At 43.3% G+C, this 16,448-nt stretch overlaps 1 protein-coding gene across 8 annotated transcripts in view; it reads left to right on the top strand.

The window, feature by feature from the left end:
* Positions 1–16,448, top strand: part of TLN2 (talin 2) — a 481,890-nt gene that overhangs the window by 357,551 nt on the left and 107,891 nt on the right. For all 8 annotated transcript variants that reach the window (XM_070469184.1, XM_070469188.1, XM_070469186.1 and 5 more), the window contains 4 exons: positions 11,000–11,208; positions 12,104–12,223; positions 13,293–13,490; positions 14,524–14,663. In XM_070469184.1, the coding sequence (XP_070325285.1) occupies positions 11,000–11,208; positions 12,104–12,223; positions 13,293–13,490; positions 14,524–14,663 (667 nt within the window). The remainder of the gene's footprint in view (positions 1–10,999; positions 11,209–12,103; positions 12,224–13,292; positions 13,491–14,523; positions 14,664–16,448) is intronic.

Raw genomic sequence — 16,448 nt, 5'->3', positions numbered from 1 at the left:
GCTGCAGTCCATGGAGTCGAAAAAGAGTTGGACACGACTTAGCAACTTTAACAAAAAACAAAGCTATGCAGCTACTCAGCTACACTCCTTCCTTGCAGTGCCTGAAAGTTCTACTCGTTCTACATCCTGGTCCCCACTCTATTCTGTCAATTTTAGCTTTTCTCTTGAGTGTGTAGTGGAATCACATTACAGATTTTAGTTTGTGTGTCCCTGAGAAGCAGTGTGGTTGAGGATATTTTCAGTGTATCAGTCATTTGGATACCTTCTTTGTGAAGCATCTCTTCATGTCTTTTGTGCATTTTTTAAAATACTGGTTTTCTGTCTTTTCCGTGTATATCTGCAGGAATTAGTTGTCACGTATATTGTGGCTTACCTTTTCACTGTCTTAAAGGTGTTTCTTGATAAACAAACTTAAACTTTGATATAGTCCAATTTGAACTTCTCCTTTATGGTTAGTGCTTTTTGTGTCCCATTTCACAATTTTACTTTTCCAAGTCCTGCAGATAGTCTTCGCTGTTAGGGTGTGGAAGCTTTGTTTCACTTTGCATGTAGTAAGTCCCCTGTATATGAACCTTCAGGCTGTGAACTTTCAAAGATGCAGATATGCATTCCATCAGCATCAGCGGGAGTGAAACTGCAGCTTGCCCTCCATCTCCTGTTGCTGCAGCCCTCCAGCTCTGCCCTCTCCCACCTCTTCTCCCTCCTCCAGTCAGTAACTCTTCTTGCCTGTTCACTTGATGCCAGGCCCTGTGTGCCAGCTGTTTCACTGTATGGCTGTACTTTTCTAGGTGCTGTACTGTAAGATTGAAAATAGTTTGTTTTCTGTGTTTGTTTTTATGCATTATTTGTGTGTAAAGTATTATAAACCTATTACAGTACTACATAGCTGATTGTGTCAGTTGGGTAACTAGGCTATTTTTGTTGGACTTGCAAATTGGGCTTAATGAACGTGCTCTTGGAATGGAACCTGTTCGTTTGTAACGGACTTGCTATATTTAGAACTGTGATCCATCTGGAACTGAGTTTTACATGTGGCAAACAGGGTCCTAGCGGAGTTCTTTTTGCACTATGGCATCCGTGCACTTCCTTTCCCCAATGGTCTTGAGGGCCATTTCATTATAAATTAAGTGAATCAATGTGTGTGAATCAGTTTCTAAACTTTGCTTCTTTTTCATTGCTTTAATTGCCTGTTCCTACCTTAGTACCACACTTTCCTAATCACTGCAGTTTTATACTGTGTTAATATCCAATAACATGAGTGCCCTGACCTTACTTTTCTTCCTCATGTTAGTCCTGACTTTCCTTGACCCTTTATATCCACTCTGTTTTAGATGCAGCCTATCAATTTGTGCCTTCCGACCAATAAAAACTTTTTTAGTTTTTTTTTTTTTCTTGGTGGTTTGATTTTGATTTGGGTTTCCTGAATCTGGAGATAATTGGCATCTTTATATCATTGAGTCTTCTAATCTATGAGTACCATATATCTCTACATTTATTTAGGTTTCCTTTCTCTCAATATTGTTTTATAGTTTTTTGCATAGATATGTTGGCTTTCATTATAGTATGCATCATAAATCTTTTCCCCTTTTGCTTTCAGTTTTTCTCTATGTTTATATTTAATGTGTGTGCCTTGTATATCACGTAGTTGTCCTTTTATGGGGGGAGCTGTTGTTTGTTGGTGTGACAGTATTTTCGTTTCAGTTGGACTGTTTGGTCTACTTACGTATAATGTAATCACTGATACATTGAGGTTTGAATTTGTCATCTTACTAGTTCTTTTCTATATGTCCTACCTACCCTGGGTTCCTTTCTTCTCTCCTTTCTTCCCTTCTTTCAGAGTTAGAAGTGCTTTTTAAAATCTGTCACCCTTGATGGGTTTTTTGTACTTGCACTGCCTATTTTGTTTCTGCTTTGGCTGTGCTGGGTCTTTGTTGCTGCACATGGGCTTTGTCTGAGGGCAGTGAGCAGGCGCTACTCTCCTTTGCGGTGTGCAGACTTCTCGTTGTGGCGGCTTCTCTGGTTGCAGAGTGAGGTTGTGGCCCACAGGCTTGGTTGCTCCATGGCTTGTGGGATCTTCCTGGACCAGGGATCAAACCCAGGTCCCCTGTATTGACAGGTGGATTGTTAACCACTTGGACCACCAGGGAAGTCCTCATTGCCTATTCTTTAACAATTTTTTAAAAGTATAATACAGGTTAGTATGTTTACCTCTTCCTGGACAGTGCAAGAATCTTGGGACACTTATACTTTATTTATCTTTCTTCCAACTCGTTCCTTGTTTTGAGCGTTTTAAGGCTACATATATTTAACCTCCCCAATACAGATTGAAATTTGTGCTATAGTAATAATTAAGTGCTCCTCCATATTAACCTTTCCATTATTATTTATTCATTCCTCCCTGATCTCAGCGTGCCTCCACCTGGAATTATTTCCTTTCTGCCCAAAGAACTCCCTGCATTATTTCCTTTAGTGCAAGTCTGCTGTGACCAATTCTTTCAGTTGTTGCTTGCCTAAAAATGCCTTTGTGTAACCTTTATTTTGGGGGGATAACTTTATGTATTATAAAATTTTAGGTTGGCGGTTGTTTTCTTCTAGCTTTTGAAGATGTTACTCCTTTGTTTTCTGGCTTCCTTTATTTCTGCTGTGAAGTTAGCTGTCACTTTACTCTTCTACAGGTAATGTGGTTTTAGCTTTCCCTCTGCGACTTGAATTTCCTCAATCTTTTCTTGAATTTTTTAATTTCCTCAATCTTTTCTTGAATTTTTTAATTTCCTCAATCTTTTCTTGAATTTTTGAATTTTCTCAATCTTTTCTTGAATTTTTGAATTTTCTCAATCTTTGATTTTCAACCACTGTGCCCAGACGAATTTTGTTGTGTGCTGTTTTGCCTACTTATCCTGCCTTGGGTTTTAGTACTCCTTGAAGATAAGATTTGTTGTCTTAGGTGAGTTTTAAAAAACTCAATCACTGTACCTTCTAATATTGCTTCCATCCCATTTTTTCTCTCCTCTTTGTAGATTCCAGTTACTCCCTATGTTGGACATTTTCACTGTATGTGTCTCCTATGCTTTTTTCCTATGTTGGGCATAATTTTTCTTCATGCTTTATTCTGTGGGTTTTTTTTTTTTTTTTAATTTGCAGCTCACTATTCTTCTGTTTATTTTTGTCTATGCTATCTTTAAAACTTCTGTTGAGTTTTTAATTTTTATGTCATATTTTATACTAGTCTTTTGATAGCTTTCTTATACTTTCCCATTCTCTGTAGAAATTCTCTATCTTGTCATCTAACTTCTTCAACATACTTTTCACATTTACCTAAAACTCAGATAAAAATTAAAAAAATTTTTTTTCCTGCCTGGTCATGCAGCATGTAGGGTTTTAGTTCCCTAACCAGGGATCAAACCCATGCTTCCTGCATTGAAAGCACAGCCTTAACCACTGGATGGACCATCAGGGAAGTCCCAAAGTCCCAGCCTCAAGGATCCAATGTCAAGATCAACTATGGGCATCCTGTTGTCTGTTTTGGGGGGTTTTCCCTCTGTTTTCAATTATTGATCTTATCTCCTGATGTTTCTAATATTTTAAAAATTTAATGCTGATCATTGGTATTATCATTGTAGAGATAACTTGAGGTTCTTTCTAGATTGTGCATTCTTCGATACAGAAGATTATTCTTTTATTTTAGCAGGTGGTTTAGAAATGAGCAGATCACCATAATATGAGTGGATCTGAATTGACTGGATATTGTAAAGTCTATTTCCAATTTACGTTGGTGTTTATGAGGGCCATTCTGACAGATGAACTCAGAACTATGTTTTTAGCATCCCAACCCCACCCAATTGCAGAAGGTTTTGCTCAGTCTCTCAGCTTCTGGGCAGCTGTTTACAAATTACAAAATGCCTTGAGAGGAAAAGCAACAATGTACTCACTTCTATGTGCTTTCTTTCTCTTCAGGATCTTGGCTTTCTTTACCTTGGCTCCTTGGTATCTCTCCATTGTCTTCAAACAGATGTTTCATATATTTTTCCCAGTGTTTCTAGTTGTCTCTCAGGAGGGGAGAATTCATCTGCAATAAGTTATTCTGCCTCTTTGGTTTTTTCAAAAACTGTATATTTATTACTTTGGAAATAAAAGCATAATAAGAGCACAAAAAGAATTATAGCATAGTGTAATATAGTACCTACAACAGTAAAAATGAGCAATTATGTCTTCATGAGAGGCTAAAGGAAGGTACTAAAGCAGAATTGACACCTGATAGGGGTCTTAAGGATTATTACAACTCACATAGCATCTAAGGAGAAGGAGAAGTGTAGGTAAATTTTTTAAAGCATAGGGCATAATAGAGGTGTAGTTTCAAGAATTTCTGCACATTCCTGAAATCTTGCCAAATTTTATGTAGATGATGAAATGGATTTTTACTGAAGGAAGGACTGCTTTACAAGTTGTATCATCTGATACTGATTAACATCCAGAATGACAGACTGTCTAGCTGATATCTAAAGAACAGACTAGAAATAGCCCCATTTCGTTTTGGCAACTCGGTGGTGGTGCACTTGGAAACAGCCTATGTGAAGTCCGAAAAGCGGGAGAAGAAGGCTAATCAAATGAACTGAGAAGGATCCAAATAAAAGGCAGGGAGGTAGGGAGTGAGAAGATACGGCTGTGAAGGTCAGCTGGGGTCAGATCCTGAAAGGCGTCATGCATGCGTCCTCTATCGATCAGTAGTGTCCGACTCTTTCTGACACTGTGGACTGTAGCCCACCAGGCTCCTCTGTTCATGGGATTTCCCAGCAAGAATACTCAAGGGGTGGCCATTTCCTCCTCCAGGGATCTTCTCAACCCAGGGGTCGAACCTGCATCTCCTGTGGCTCCTGCATTGACAAGCAGGTTCTTTATCACTGAGCCACCTGGGAAGCCCCCAAAGGCCTCATAAGCCAATTTAAATTGAGGGCCTTTCCTGGTGGTCGGGTGGTTATGAATCTGCCTTTCGGACTTCCCTGGCAGTCCAGTAGATAAGAATCTGCCTGCCGGTGCAGGAGACACAGGTTTGATAGATGGTCTGGGAAGATCCCACGTGCTGTGGAACAACTAAACCCGTGTACAACTACTGAACCAATATGCTGAAATTACTCCAGCCTGTGCACCTAGAGCCCATGCTCTGCAACAAGAGGAACCCCTGCTGGTGCAACTAGAGAAAGCCTGTGCACAACAATGAAGACCCAATGCAACCAAAAATAAAATCATTAATTATTAAAAAAAAAAAGAATCTGTCTTGCAATGCAGGAGACACAGGTACAATCCCTGATCAGGGAACTAAGATCCCACATGTGGTAGGGCAGCTGATCCTGTGCACTACAACTACTGGACCTGCCAACTCTGGAGCCGAAGCCCCACAACTGGAGAGCCCATGAGCCACAACAAAGACCCAATACAGCCAAATAAATATTTTTAAAAGCAATAAATAAATTGAAATTTAATCTCAGAGCATGTGAAAATACTGAAAAGTTTGCATCCCTGGACACAGTCTAGATTGCGCTTTAATGCAGATTACCCTTCTTCTCATGTGCAGATAAATTAGAGAGAAACAAAGTTGGGAGCACTGAGACCAGTGAGCAGGCTGTTGCAATTATCCACGTAAGAAATGTTAGTGGTTTGTTGTAGAGATGTTGTTGTTCCGTTGCTAGGTCATGTCCAGCTTTTTGTGGCCCCATGGACTGTAGCACTCCAGGCTTCCCTGGCCTTCACTATGTCCTGGAGTTTGTTCAAACTCATGTCCATTCAGTTGACAATGCCATCCAACCATTTCATCCTCTGTCACCCACTTCTCCTCTTGCCCTCAACCTTGCCCAGCATCAGGATCTTTTCCAGTAAGTCCAGCTCTTCTCATTAGGTAGCCAAAGTATTGGAGACTTAGCTTCAGCAACAATCTTTCCATTGGATATTCAGGGTTGATTTCCTTTAAGATAGACTGGTTTGATCTCCTTGCAGTCCAACGGACTCACGAGAGTCTTCTCCAGCACCATAGTTTGAAAGCATCAGTTCTTTGGTGCTCAGCCTTCTTTGTGGTCCAACTCTCACATCCATACATGACTAATGGAAAAACCAAAACTTTGACAATATGGACTTTTGTCAGCAAGGTGATATCTCTGCTTTTTAATACACTGTCTAGGTTTGTCATAGCTTTCCTTCCAAGAAACAAGTGTCTTTTAATTTCATGGCTGCAGTCACCATCCACAGTGATTTTGGAGCCTAAGAAAATAAAATCTGTCACTGCTTCCACTTTTCCCCCTTCTATTGGCCATGAAGTGATGAGATCAGATGCCATGATCTTAGTTTTTTGAGCCAACTTTCTTACTCTCCTCTTTCACCTTCATCAAGAGGCACTTTAGTTCCTCTTCACTTTCTGCCATAAGGGTGGTGTCATCTGCGTATCAGAGGTTTTTGATATTTCTTCCAGCAGTCGTGAATCCAGCTTGTGCTTCATCCAGCCGGGCATTTCACATGATGTACTCTGCATAGAAGTTAAATAAGCAGGGTGACAATATACAGCCTTGACGTACTCCTTTCCCAATTTGGAACCAGTCTGTTGTTCCATGTCCGGTTCTAACTGTTGCTTCTTAACCTGCATACAGATTTCTCAGGAGGCAGGTAAGGTGGTTTGGTGTTCCCATACTCTAAGAACTTTCCAGTTTGTTGTGATCCACACACTCAAAGGCTTTGGTGTAATCAATAAAGCAGAAATAGATGTTTTTCTGGAACTCCCTTGCTTTCTCCATGATCCACAGAATACTGACATTTTAATCTCTCAAGAAAGTAGAGAAAACCACCAGGCCATTCAGATATGACCTAAATCAAACCCCTTATGATTATAAAGAGGAGGTAATAAATAGCTTCAAAGGGTTAGATCTGATAGTGTGCCTGAAGAACTATGGATGGTGGTTCGTAACATTGTATAGAAGGCAGTGACCCAAGTAATTCCAAAGAAAAAGAAATGCTTGAAGGCAAAGTGGTTGTCTGAGGAAGCTTTACAAATAGCTGAGAAAAGAAGAGAAGTGAAAGACAAAGGAGAAAACTGTCACTGACTTTCTCTGTTGAAGGCAATTTCAAGAAAGTTGAAGAGTTGATGGAAAGCAGTGAGAGGACGTGAGTGTGGACAACTTCTCCCTGGGTGTCAGTTCCCTCTCCACATCTGCGATGTGTGGGGTATTCAGAAGTTACACACCGGCTACCCCTGGACTGCATTCTGATGCACATGCATGTGTCTGTGTGTGTGTCTTTTTTTTTTTTTTTTTTGCCAGTATGGTGTTCAAAATGCATTTAGCCTTCTCTGATTACTGTTACATAGGACCCTTTCCAGATCCTTGGGGTCAGACTAAAAAAATCTTTCATACATGAATTTTTAATTTATTTTTTAATTGCTCCATAATGTTGTATTAGTTTCTGCTTACAGTAGCATGAATCAGCTACAAGTATGCATACGTGGTTTTTACCTTGTGAGTTTAATATGTGATCTAATGCTGTCTACACACAATCTACATGAATTCTGATCAGGTGTGATAACTGTGATAAAGAATTCTCCTGTATTTCATATTATTAATGTGTCTCCTTAAGCTCTGTTGCTGAACATATTGGGTTTGTCAAAAAGTTCGTACGGGCTTTTCACTTCCAGCTTATGGAAAAAGCCAAACAAACTTTTTGGCCAACCCAATATTTTGAGATGTAGCTGACAGGAATACTGTGAACGTAATCTGTATCTTCCAAGGATTGTGGTTATTGAAATAGTTGTCTGCTTCAGTGTTTCCCACTGGCAGTTTGGGGTATGTTGCACCTTTGACTACAGGAATAATTTGGGGTTGGGGGGAGTGGTGATTGCTTGGACACATGACCCTGATGATAACCAACATCACTGTTGAGAATGCTGCCATAAATTCAGCCATGTACAGACTTGGATGTTTATTGTGCTCCCTGGCATCTGGTGGTCCTCTTTCATCCATTTGTTGGTATGGTTTCTGCTTTCTCCAAAACCTAATCCTTCCAGAGAGGATTCTTGATGTGCCTAGAGATTTCATAGTGAGTCCTCAGCAGAAAACACATAGGGTGGATATGCCTCAGCTTTTGAAATTCCACTCTCTTGGTTTCTGCCTTTTAGAAAAACTGTCTGAGTCTATAAAAGGCTTTTTGGTGAATGATTTTTACATGATTATGACTTTTCTAATTGAATGTGATAAATGCTTTATTCTTCCAAAATCATACAACGCAAATAAATTCGAGAGTCCCTGTAGGAAGTCAAGAAGCAAGGTCTAAGGAATCACAGTGTAGAATTTTCTTTGGTCAGAGATGTGGTCTCATCCTCTCCTACAACCTGTGGGAAGCCAAGGCCCAGAGGGAAAAGGTGGCAGGAATTTCGTCCACACAGCTCGTCAGTCTCAGAGCTAGACAAGGTCTTAGCCACCCCGAGGCCCTTCTGAGCAAGGATGTCCTTCCACCCTGTGCCAGCAACTTCAGCCTAAAATGCAGAGACTTCTGCTCAGCATGTCTGTCTGCTTCACCTTGGCTTTATTTATCTTTATGTTTTCTCCTCTTCCATGAAAAGCACTTTTAAAAACACGTGCATTCATTCCACATGCTATGCTCAGAAGTGCCAGGTGATAAAGGGTAGATTGGCAGCTTTGTAATTTGCCTTGATTAGATTGTAGAGATATGTCCCAGCCGTGTGGCTTCCTAAATATTTACAGGTGAGCCAGTCTGCAACACTGTGAAGTTGTTTTATGGGTCCGGGTCCTTTCACATTCTTTATTGTATTAGGTCACCTCGTCCCCAGTAAGGCAAGGACCACCTGCTGCATCTGTGCCAACCAGCTGCATCAGCGGCAGTAAAGGCCACGCTTAGTGGTGCCCGGAGACCGTCTAGCCGAAGCCTGTAGATAAAGCCTCTGGTCTATAGCCGAAGCCTGTAGTGAAAGAGAAGATGATCTCAATTTTTCATGCAGATGTTGTGGGTTCTGACAAGAATCCCTCATAGTTCTGTGTCCCAGAGAGCACTGTGCAGAGTCTGACCCCTTTCTTACATATCTGAGATGTAAGAAACCTCAGATCTCAAGTGTGTCCACAGACAAGGTGCTTTATAGCGCTGGTCCTCTTCTGAAATGGTTTCATGAGACAAGCTTTGAAGCAGGATATTCTGCAGGTCCCCAAGTTCTAGGAGCCTCTTGTTACATGCTTTGGCATTTCCAGTCTTCATCCTTTTCTTAGGTGTGCCAAGTACTAGGTCATGTAGGGTGGCACCTCTCCTTTCTATGAGAGGTGGTGCTATAGTTTTTTAAAGAATTTTTTAAAAATTTGTTTATTTTTGGTTGTGCTGAGTCTTTGTTGCTATGTGTGGGCTTTTGCTAGTTGCAGTGAGCAGAGGCTGCTCTTCATTGCATCCTTCTCATTGTGGTGGCTTCTCTTGTTGCAGAGCACAGACTCTGAGGTGTGTGGGCTTCAGTAGTTGTGGCTCCAGACTGTTTCTCTGAGGCATGTGGAATCTTCCCAGACCAGGGATCAAACCTATATCCCCTGCATTGACAGGCGGGTTCTTATCCACTGTGCCACCAGGAAAATCCTATCATTTTTTAAGAATTAGTTTATATTTACAGTTTATCACCAAATCCCTTCATCTTTACAAGTAAATTTTAGGATGAGCAGGCACTTCTCGAAAGAGGATGTCAAAACAGCCTTTGAGAAAAGTGCTTAACATCACTGCTAACTAGGGGTAGAAGAATTAAACCTCAGTGAGGAACTTGCCTGCTGGTCCAGTAGTTAAGACTTTAAGACTGTGTACAGCAGGAGATATGAATTCAGTCTGTTGTTAGGGAACTAAGATCCCACATGTCGAGCAGTGTCACCCGCCCCCAGCCCCTGCAAAAAAAAAAAAAATCTCAGTGAGATGCAGCTGAACACTCATCAGAGTTGGCTAAAATAGAAAATCTAGCAATAGCAAGTTTGGGCTAGGATGTAGAATAACTGAACTCTCATATAGCGCTGGTGGAGTGTAAAATGGCAAAAACATTCTGAAGTTTTGTAGTGTCCGCCAAAGCTAAATATACACTTACTCTGTGGCCCAGGAATTCAACTCCTAGGTTTAAATCCACTAGAATCAATTCCATATGTCTACCTAAATGCCGCTATGAAATTTTTTCTGGTAGTTTTATTCATAATAATCCACACAGGAAGCAGTCCCCAAATGTCCAGCAAGAATGGATAAGCAGATGTTGCTGTGTTCCTATAATGGAATATTATACAGCAAGGAAAAGGAATGGACTGCTATGTGTAACAGCATGGGTAAATCTCACAGCATTATGGTCAGAGGAAGAAACTAAACAAAAGAACACATACTGTGTGGTTCAATAAACATGGAGTTTAAGAGCAGGTAAAACTAGGCTAAGGTGATAAAAACTAGAATAGGGATTACTTCTGGTGTGAGAGTCTATCAACTGGGAAGGAGCACAGGTGATGGAAATTTTCCATCTGCATCTGGATGCCAGGTACATGGGTGTACACATTTGTACAGATTCAGTGAGTCTTCCTGGGAGACTTGTTCACTTTGTTGTATGTAAATTATGCCCTGATAGAAATGACTAGAAAGAAGAGTGAATTGAAATAATTTATCTGTGAATTGGATCCTTTACAATTGGCATGTGAGGTCTAAGGACAGATGGGATAGTGCAGGTGACAGAAGCAGAAGGAAATAGATTTTAGTGTGGCATTTGTTGTAACATCCCTCTGGGAGCAGCCCAGAGCCGGTGGCATGGGGTACTTCTTTGAGAAGCACATCAATTCAAATTTTATAAAAAGCAATTTGGAGCTTACCTGTGCCAGCACTGTCTGAGGATTCTCTCCTCTCTAGAAGGATCTAGAGATTTACTCCCAAATAAAAGTATGGCTTTTGGATGAAACCTAATAGAAAGTCTGGTGGGCTTTTTTTCTTTCTTTCTTTTTTCTTTTTTTTAAATCCCCAGGGGTGGCTGCTCGAGAGACAGCCCAAGCTCTGAAAACACTGGCCCAGGCTGCCCGGGGTGTGGCTGCATCCACAAGTGACCCGGCAGCTGCGCATGCCATGTTGGACTCTGCCCGGGACGTGATGGAGGGCTCGGCCATGCTCATCCAAGAGGCCAAGCAGGCCCTGATTGCACCTGGAGATGCCGAGAGTCAGCAGAGACTAGCTCAGGTGAGGCCCAGAACTGGCAGCTAAGGTCACCATCAAGGTGACATGTTGACAGGCTGTCTCCCAATAATGAGCACTTTCAAAAGCTTTGCCTGGTAGCCCCCATAACATGAGATCTTCTTAATTCAGTCAACAGAAAGTACAGGGGTTTTGCTGAGACCTGTCCTTGAGACTTGAAGGGCCTGGATGCAGCAAGCTTGTCTTGGACTCTAGGGTACTTACATGTATCCCTCTTCCTGGCCTGGGAGGTGAGGTGGATGCACTTGGTTTAGACACTCAACACTTTGAACTCTCTCTAGTGCCTCTTCAGATGAGTCTTCCCAGAGAGCGCAGACGGAGAGCCGCACAACCTCCTTTAAAGGCAGCGTGTGGGCAAACTCCAAGTTGGTCTGGAAGAGCTCAGAGCGCCCCTCCAGCCCTTGAGCTGGGAGAGGTGTGGAGGTGATGGCCCCAGAGGGTCCCTGAACAGAAATTCATCCCAGGCCTGACCACCAGTGATCCAAAGAGCTCGGGGCCTCCTTCCGCCTCAGGCCCTCTGCAGAACTCCCTAGTAGGGAACTGTTTCTCTTCCTCTTGGTATTGGGTGTCTTTGTTTTGGAAGCTGGTGGAATACTGGAGGGTTGTATTTGAGTCACAGTCAGGCCTTGGCCTGGCCTCCGGAGCGGGGAGAGTATGCTGTGCCACAGTGTCAGACCCGGTGCCAGGACACGGGATGCTCAGCCCAGTGAGAGGCCCAGAGGCCCCGGTGTCACGGCGAAGTGTCAGGGGGATGCTGGCGGGCCATTTCCCTGTCCCTTTTAGCTCTCGGTAGTGCCACTGCTCACTCTCAACGCGTGTGCAGGTCTCTCTGCCCTGGAAGCTGCTTTCTGACAGGGCTCTTCTCCCTCTGTGTATTCAGGTGGCCAAAGCCGTTTCTCACTCCTTGAATAACTGCGTGAACTGTCTCCCTGGGCAGAAGGATGTGGATGTGGCCTTGAAGAGCATTGGGGAGTCGAGCAAGAAGCTTCTGGTGGACTCGGTGAGAAGTTTTGGCTTGGGAAGGGGTACCTGGGGGCCTGGGCTCACCGCGGGTGCAGGTGGGGTCTTCTCCTCTCCAGGGACCCTTTGAGTAGCTAGCCTCCCCTTAGGGGTCCTGGTTTTCCTGCCTATTTGCCTTTTCCTTGTTTTGCTTTCTGATCAGCCAAATTCCCAGGTAGAGCTTCTAAAATTTACTTTTTCCTTGAGCCCACGTTACCATTTGATCTCGGGTTATCCCTGTGAGACAGGAATGGGGCAGGCTGTTGAGGGGGAGGGTTTGGATCATCTGACCTCTCATCAGGACATTTCAGGCCATGACAATCAGGTGATAAAGGGATGCAAGTGTCCAGAACTCACTGAAAGAGTGAGTGGTCTGTGGAATTTCATTCTGGAGCTTGTTCCCTTCCTTGTTTTTTAAGCCCCCTTTGGGGGGACTTGGTCTTGTTCAATCTCTATTTCTTCTCTGCCGCGTGCCTGGCACATAACCAGTTATGCAGACAATGGGTGTGGTGTGACACATATAATCTAGCTTAACTCTCTTGAACTCTTTACCGACAATTACAGTTCTGCTAGTGGCACTTCTGTGGGAAAGCTATATTGTTAGCCGAGACCAACTGATGAGTTAAATTGGTGGCTATTAGTTTGGAAAAATAGGATTTAAAGATTAATAGCATCTGCCTCTTAGTTCCAGAAAGCTGAAACTTTGTGAGTTTCCATCTGCGAATGCCAAGATAGAGCATGGGTTCAGGGAGCGGATCCCAGAGTCAGGCTGTCTAGGTGCGAATCTTGGCTGTGCGGCTTAGGAGACCAGAAGCGCTGCAGAAAGCCATCCTTAACATTTTTAGATCCACTCTGTCTAGCACTGAATAAGTGTTCAACAAATTTAAGTGAATGAGGGAACGGGTATATTTTTTTGAAGGTCAGACTTAACGTGGGCTCAGACGACACAGAGCCTTTTCACCTGATCGATTCAGAAATGCATCCAGAGAGTCTCTCTTCCCCCTGCAGCACCCACCACTCCTCCGACATTCAGTAAAACTCCTCCTGCAACGTGCCCTCTCTTCCCATAGTTACCTCCGAGCACAAAGCCTTTCCAGGAAGCCCAGAGTGAACTGAACCAAGCAGCCGCCGATCTGAACCAGTCTGCCGGGGAGGTGGTCCATGCCACCCGGGGCCAGAGCGGAGAGCTGGCCGCAGCCTCCGGGAAGTTCAGTGATGACTTCGATGAGTTCCTTGATGCTGGCATTGAGATGGCGGGCCAGGCGCAGGTGAGGGGGAGAGGGCTTGCTGAGTGGAGCTGACCCTTGCCTCTCGCCTCTGGTGGACTGTTGGCCCCCGAGGCTAAGCAGCACATAGGAGCTGGGAAGCCGTGAACAGCCCACGGCTTTACATCATCTTTGCTGCTCAGAGAGCTTCGTGAGTTCACAGGAATGGCATTCCCAAAGATGCTATTAGCTTGTGTGAGATGGAGATGACCGATAACTTCTCCAACCGAACTCACCATCTTATACTTTTTGAAAGGAGGGCAGAGGAGAGAAGAAGGAGATCCCTGCATCCTATCATTCAAATGTAGTATGGTACTATAAAAACTCATGTTATTTGAGGTTCGATGAGTCCACATGAAAAGGTTTTGTCTAACCCTGAGTATCAAGTGATTCAAAATTACCTCCTTCAGATGAACAGATAAACCTGTACTTTAGAACAAGGGAGCATGACTGGTCTGGGGTGAGCTCACTGAGCTATTTATTTGCAAGCTCCTTTCAACTCCCTCAAAGTGGTACCCAGCATGCTTGTTACTCTGTTATATACAAAGGGCTGTTTCTCAAATGGGAAGCCAGGTGAGCAATGTATTATTTCCAGAGACAGAAGCTTTTGGGATGCAGTCAGCTCTCAATGGCCAGACAGTGATGCTTGTATGTGCCAGGCTGGGATGCACCAGCCCCTGGACAATTCCAGCACTGTTGAGCAAAATGCTGGAATTGCGGCCTGGACTGTTTGCTCTCTTACTCACTCCCCACCCCACACCCCCATTAATACCCACACTTGTGATACAGCATAGTTCTTGGCTGACCCACTTGGGAATGGATTTCTGTGCCTCTGTGTGCATCTTGGCCTGGGAATCTGCTAGGGGAACAGTAGACACCAGGCAGTCTCGACACGCTAGGCGTCTGCAGACTAATTGGGCTTCATGCCATCTGTACAGATAACCGCCTTCCATTTCAGGGTACTGCTCCTAGCTCTGAATGCTGCTTAGGAGAAATGGACAGCCCCTAATTACTTTGGCTCCTTTTCACCTTCCAGACGAAAGAAGACCAGATCCAAGTCATAGGGAACCTCAAGAATATCTCCATGGCCTCCAGCAAGCTACTGTTAGCTGCCAAATCTCTCTCCGTAGACCCAGGAGCCCCCAACGCAAAAAATCTCCTGGCTGCAGCTGCAAGGTAAGTGTGGAACAAAATGGGCTTTCATGTGTGGTTAAATAACATCAGTGTTTGTGAGGTCCGCCTGACATCCTGCTGCTTTTGCTGAGCGAAGAAGTGGTGCTAACCTTCTGTTCTCAGAGTTGGAAGGGAGAGTGACATAGATGCTGGTGTCTTATTAAATGGGCTCATTTGCATGTGCATTCTCCACTAAAGATGCCTTCTGTCTCCTCTTAAAGCCTTTTCAGGAGGACTTGTTTAGACTGAAGGCCTCCATTGATTTATAAATATGGTGGCTTAAAGAGATTTTTAAGTAGTGTTAATATCATTCAGATTATGAAAGTACCATATGTTCATTAAAAAGAAATCAGAAGATGCGGAAAAGTTAAAAAAAAAAAAAAAGATACTCAACTGGCCATTCAGCATTTCTTGGGTGTTTACTGCTATGAGCCTGGTACCCATGTTAATTAGCTGGATTTAAACATGGTCACTTCGTCACATGCAGAAGGGCTCAAAGTCAGGATGGATGGGGTGGTGGTGAGAGTAAATTGGGGGAATATGTTAAAGCATGAATCTGAACTTGGGATGATGTGAATGTCCTTCTTTGCTGCTGTTTTCACCCGAGGAAGTAGGTCATCCGATATAGCCCCCCTCCAGGCCCACTCTGGCATTTAGTTCAATGACTAGTGATGAATGCTGGTATCTGGAGAAACTGCAGTGATAGCTAAGGAAGATTTTATATTCGCAATCCCACATTCGTATTCCTGAACCAAGGGGGTAGGGTGTTCTGTGATTCTGCAGCGGTGTAGGCCTGTTTTCTTAGCCTCACTTAGTATCACTTTATCGGAAACCTAACAGCAGTGAAAGATTAAATGCAGGACAGTTAGGATCTGTAGCATAATTAAAAACATTTTCCAAATATGCAGATGAGTGATTTTTAAAAAGCATGGCTTGAATTCTACTTAAAATTTTTAAAACTTGGTTTTGTTTGCTTATTTGTTTTTCAGTGTCTTAATCTCTCCTGGCTTTTTTTAAGTTGTCAGAATCAGAGTCCTAAATCCTAGTACAGACTTCAATGCTTGACTAGGTAGGTTACATGGGTCAGACCACTCAACCCGTCTCAACTTTCCCATTCGCAAAATAGGAATGTGTATAGGCCACATCATCCTTGAGCTCTGTTCCATTCCCGATGGACAAGGTATCTTGGTACTACTGGTTAATACCTGTCTCTGGTCTCCTCTTTGTTCGTAGTATTATCTTTTATGGGGAGATTTAGATAATTTCAGAGCAACTCCCTTGAAAACTTTTGAGTTTCTTCATTCCTTCTCATTAACATACTTTGAGTGCTAAGGTGCTTCAGTCATGTCCGACACTTTGCAACCCTATGGACTGTAGCCCTCCAAGCTCCTCCGTCCGTGGCATTCTCCAGGCAAGAATACTGGAGTGGTTTGCCATGCCCTTCTCCAGGGGATCTGCAGGTGGGTTCTTTACCACTAGTGCCCCCTGGGAGGCCCAAACATACTTTACCTTCGAACAACATCAAGAGCCACTAGGTGATGGGATACATACTCACATCTCTCCACCTCCGTCTCGTGCGTTCCTTGTGATTGTTCCAGCAGGTGCATGCCCTCCTGAGCTCTGGGTAGGGATGAGGAGGAACGGTGATATCTTCTCTGTTGAGCAGCTATTTCTGATAGAAAACCTTCTTAATCAGTTTTTTCCAAGAACAGCCTTTGGATAAGGCAGCTAATGTTTCCAGGTACCTGAACTCACTTGTTTTTCATTATCTTCAATTTTTTGCCCCTT

Source organism: Odocoileus virginianus, chromosome 6, assembly GCF_023699985.2.
Source record: "Odocoileus virginianus isolate 20LAN1187 ecotype Illinois chromosome 6, Ovbor_1.2, whole genome shotgun sequence".
Classification (NCBI taxonomy): domain Eukaryota; kingdom Metazoa; phylum Chordata; class Mammalia; order Artiodactyla; family Cervidae; genus Odocoileus; species Odocoileus virginianus.
Note: the sequence above shows the minus strand (reverse complement) of the source record. Positions and strands in the feature narration are given on the sequence as shown.